The sequence below is a fragment of the Solenopsis invicta genome, chromosome 1 (genome assembly GCF_016802725.1).
Source record: "Solenopsis invicta isolate M01_SB chromosome 1, UNIL_Sinv_3.0, whole genome shotgun sequence".
In the NCBI taxonomy this organism is placed as follows: domain Eukaryota; kingdom Metazoa; phylum Arthropoda; class Insecta; order Hymenoptera; family Formicidae; genus Solenopsis; species Solenopsis invicta.
Genome location: NC_052664.1, coordinates 13,736,032 through 13,739,822, shown reverse-complemented (window position 1 = coordinate 13,739,822; position 3,791 = coordinate 13,736,032). Strand labels below are relative to the sequence as shown.

Below are 3,791 nucleotides of genomic sequence, written 5' to 3'. Positions count from 1 at the left end.
GCATAGTCTGATATGAATATATATTTATCTCAGATACGCACATATGAAAAACTAAATAATATATTTCACTTATAATTAACTAAAAGAATATTGACTAGCGTGATGCAGTCTAGTATAAAAGGACAACCCTGTGTAGTTACTATTAATCACAACTGTTAAAAATAAGAGAATATCAATAAGTTTGCAACTGAAGCTTATTACACTTATTGGTGAGCGCAAATAAAAGTTCTATAGAATAAGCTCTTACTTGCGTTCAGCAATTTTAGACAGTATTTCAATCAGAGATTGCTGGATTTGTATTCTCTCTTTGTGCATTGTCCATTGCTCTTGATTAATCTGCTGTCGTCTATTTTCCTTTTCTGATATTTTTTTAAGTCTCTGTTTTTCTCTATCCTCCCTGTCCTTCTGCTTATTTTCTTTCATTTCTGTGATAAATGATTCCAAAATTGATTCCACTCGCCTTTTCTTTAATCTTGGTTCATCTGTTTCTGTTTTTTCTGATAAACTGGAGGATGAGCCTGAGATGGACCATCGCTATTGGACCATCGCTACTGGCTATTGATGCAGGTACTATCCAGGCCTTTTCTCCAAATATTGACTCCATAATAGAGTAAAAAGCCCAGGAACTTGAATGATTACCTGATTTTTTGTTGCTGTCACTTATATTTTTATACGTTCTTTTTAGTCCAGACATCTTGTTTTGGCATTGAGTAGCATTAACATTATAATTTGCCTTCTTCATTTCGTTAGCAATTTCCAGCCATATTTTGTTGTGACGTTTCAAACCCAAAGCAAACTCAGATTCCTTCTCTCGGTAGGTCTCCAAAAATAAAAGAACTGCCTGATCTGGCCAAACAAATGAGTCCTTCTTGATTTCGTTTGCCATACATAAGTATGTCTGCAGACTCCCCTAGTTCTTGTAATTCTTTATTGACTTCGTTTGCCGTACCTGTGTCTGCAGACTCCCTTGATTCTTGAAAATCTTTATTGATTACCGCCATACTTCGTCTCTCACTTTTTCGGGCCACCAAAAACTTGATGACTTTCTCATCTGTCAAAATAAAGCAAGATTTTAATTACTCAAGATATTTTAAAAAGTACTATTTTAAAAAAACAATACTTTAATTGGAATTCAATGCTTTAAAATTAAATAACAATTATTTATTATTCAGGCTCTTATTGAGTTAATCAAATTAATAGACTTATTAGTGGCTTAAGAATCTACCAAGCTGTTATTACTGATAAAACAATTGTACAAAATAACAATAACCTTTCTCGCAATTAATACAATTTACGAACTATAATAATAGATAATAGATAAAATATCTTTTATTCGACAAATGTTTTATCGAACCTATTTAATTTGATCTTTAATGTTAATCGATAAAAATAATATGTAATGACATAAAACATGTTTTGTAAACATGTCTTTTATCGAATTTGTAATGTATCCGTATACTTTGAATTTAGAATTCCTTTTCTCTCATTTTTCAATGCTTATGAAAAATTGTTTAATACCATATCAGCAAGTATAAATTTAAATTTATTATTCTATTACTAATAAATATAAAATTGAGACATTTAATACACTAATAATGATAAATGGTTATTAACAGTTTAGTACGACCAAAAATTAATAACTATTAATTACGAGACTGTCACAATAAAGAATGAGAGATAAGCAACATTAATTAAAATATAATTGGATTAAATACAAATTTTTACACATGAACTGCTATAAAAACATTTGCTGATCATGGCGTTAAAAAATAAAACGGAGAAAAGAAATTCTATATTCAAAGACTGTGGATTCAGTAAAAGGCATGTTTACAAAAAATGCTTTGTCATTATACACAATCACATTGTTTACATCAATCAATATTGATAAAGACCAAATTAAATAGGTTGAAATGTTTGTTAAATAGAAGATGTTTAATCTATTATTATAGTCTATAAATTGTGTTACTAATTGCGAAAAAGATTATTGTTATTATGTACAATTGTTAACAATGACAACTTGGTATAGGCTCTTGAGTTCCTAATAATTATTGTAAGTCAATGTTTTAGATATGAAATATATACTTCACATAAATAAAAAATACAGTTAAAATAACCATAACAATGAATATTACACTCTTTTATAAGGACCCTTAAAATTTGAGGTTAATCACAACTTTTGACGATATTAACACTTACTGCCAGTTATTGCCGCCTGGAATTCTGTATCGGATACATCAAACTGCCATAATTCGTTATTCACATAAACTTCTAATTTTTTTAAAGACATTATAAATAATAAATTGGAAGAACAGTCCCAAACAATAATCCTTCACTTCCCACCTCATTCCCGCCATAATTTTCCCACCACTAGCGCATAGACAACGCATGGGCTGCCTCACCTCGGGAGTTGAGGCAGCCCATGCGCTCTTCATGCGCTAGTGGTGGGAGGAATCTAGGAAATTTTATGCGCTACCAATGCGCGCATTAGGTGAAACGGAACGATTGCTTCTGCAGTCTATGGCTCAATGCACATAGGACGCGTCAACGCGTTACGCGTGGCGAATAGCCAATCATTTTTTCGTTTTTATTACAAGAAATAAGAAAGCAAAAGAATGATTGGCTATTCCCCACGCGTAACGCGTTGACGCGTCCTGTGTGCATTGAGCCTATGCGCATGATGCTTGAAACGGAACGCACTCCATGTAATACTTCCACCAAAGAGGAACCTGAGAGCGGCCACGGCGGCCTTTTTCCTATAACGCTTCGAAACTCCCGTACACTAGTGATGCACATCTATTCTGGTCAGAATGGGAACTACGTGTCACATCCATTTTGCAACCCGCCGTTATAAACAGTGTGGATGTTAGTACGGACAACAACCCACATCCATCTCTCGAGAAATGGATGTAGGTTGTTGTCCGTGCTAACATCCATTTTGCTGCAAATAAAATCTGACGCGTATCGCGTATGTTGCATCCAGAACAGAGGTCGAGAATGTGCACAAATGATTAATTACGTCTACTTTCGCGTAATTTTTTATTTATTATAGTCTGAATTATTTACATTAACATTGATATTAATACATATCAATACGTTTATGCCCATATTTTGCACAATCATATTTTTACTTAAAAAAGATGTTTAATAGTAACAGAGAGAATTTGGTTCTTTAAAAAAGAAACATTCATTTTACGCAGTACTTAAAAAATAATTGTAATTAACATCGCATCATATGAAGAAAAAGAAATAAATGTCTTTCCACGAATAAATATACCATCTTTTTATTTTTACATAATTCAATATTATTTAAATGTCTTCAATTATGCTTTTAAAAAAATTAGCTTTTTTAATTTTTTTAAATCTTGACGCAACTCTCTCTCTCTCTCTCTCTTTCTCTCTTTCTCTTTAACGTGATTGTCCTTTAATTGTTTAGGCCTTCAGTTAGAGAGAGAAAGCATCGCGGTGATAGACATGGAGCAAGCGGCGATGTTATCTCTATGGATACCCTCCTCTTCACTCACCTCTCGACACTTCTCGTTTTCCGTGCTACGTTTAGGCCGTAAAATTCAGAAAGAGGATTTCGGACGATTTCTGCGCAGGGACGTAGAGAGTCTAGAAAGCGCCCACGCTTTTTTTATTATGTTACAATGGCATATACATGCATACGCATGATTTACAAATGACAATACGCGCAATTAATATGGCACAATAAATAATAATAATAACAATAATAATAATGTAATAAAAATCAATGAAATATATGGATACTTGAGTATTATTTTTATTTTTTA

The 3,791-nt window shown here is 32.6% G+C and overlaps 1 protein-coding gene across 1 annotated transcript; it reads right to left on the bottom strand.

Moving 5' to 3' along the window:
• Nucleotides 1–331: 331 nt before the first annotated feature.
• On the bottom strand, nt 332–2,381 carry LOC120356828. The gene is made up of 2 exons (XM_039448907.1): nt 2,197–2,381; nt 332–1,051 (listed from the first exon to the last, which is right to left on the bottom strand). The coding sequence occupies exons 1-2, from the start codon at nt 2,285–2,287 to the stop codon at nt 798–800; spliced, it is 345 nt and encodes a 114-aa protein (XP_039304841.1). The 5' UTR covers nt 2,288–2,381; the 3' UTR covers nt 332–797.
• Between the last annotated feature and the right edge of the window lie 1,410 nt (nt 2,382–3,791).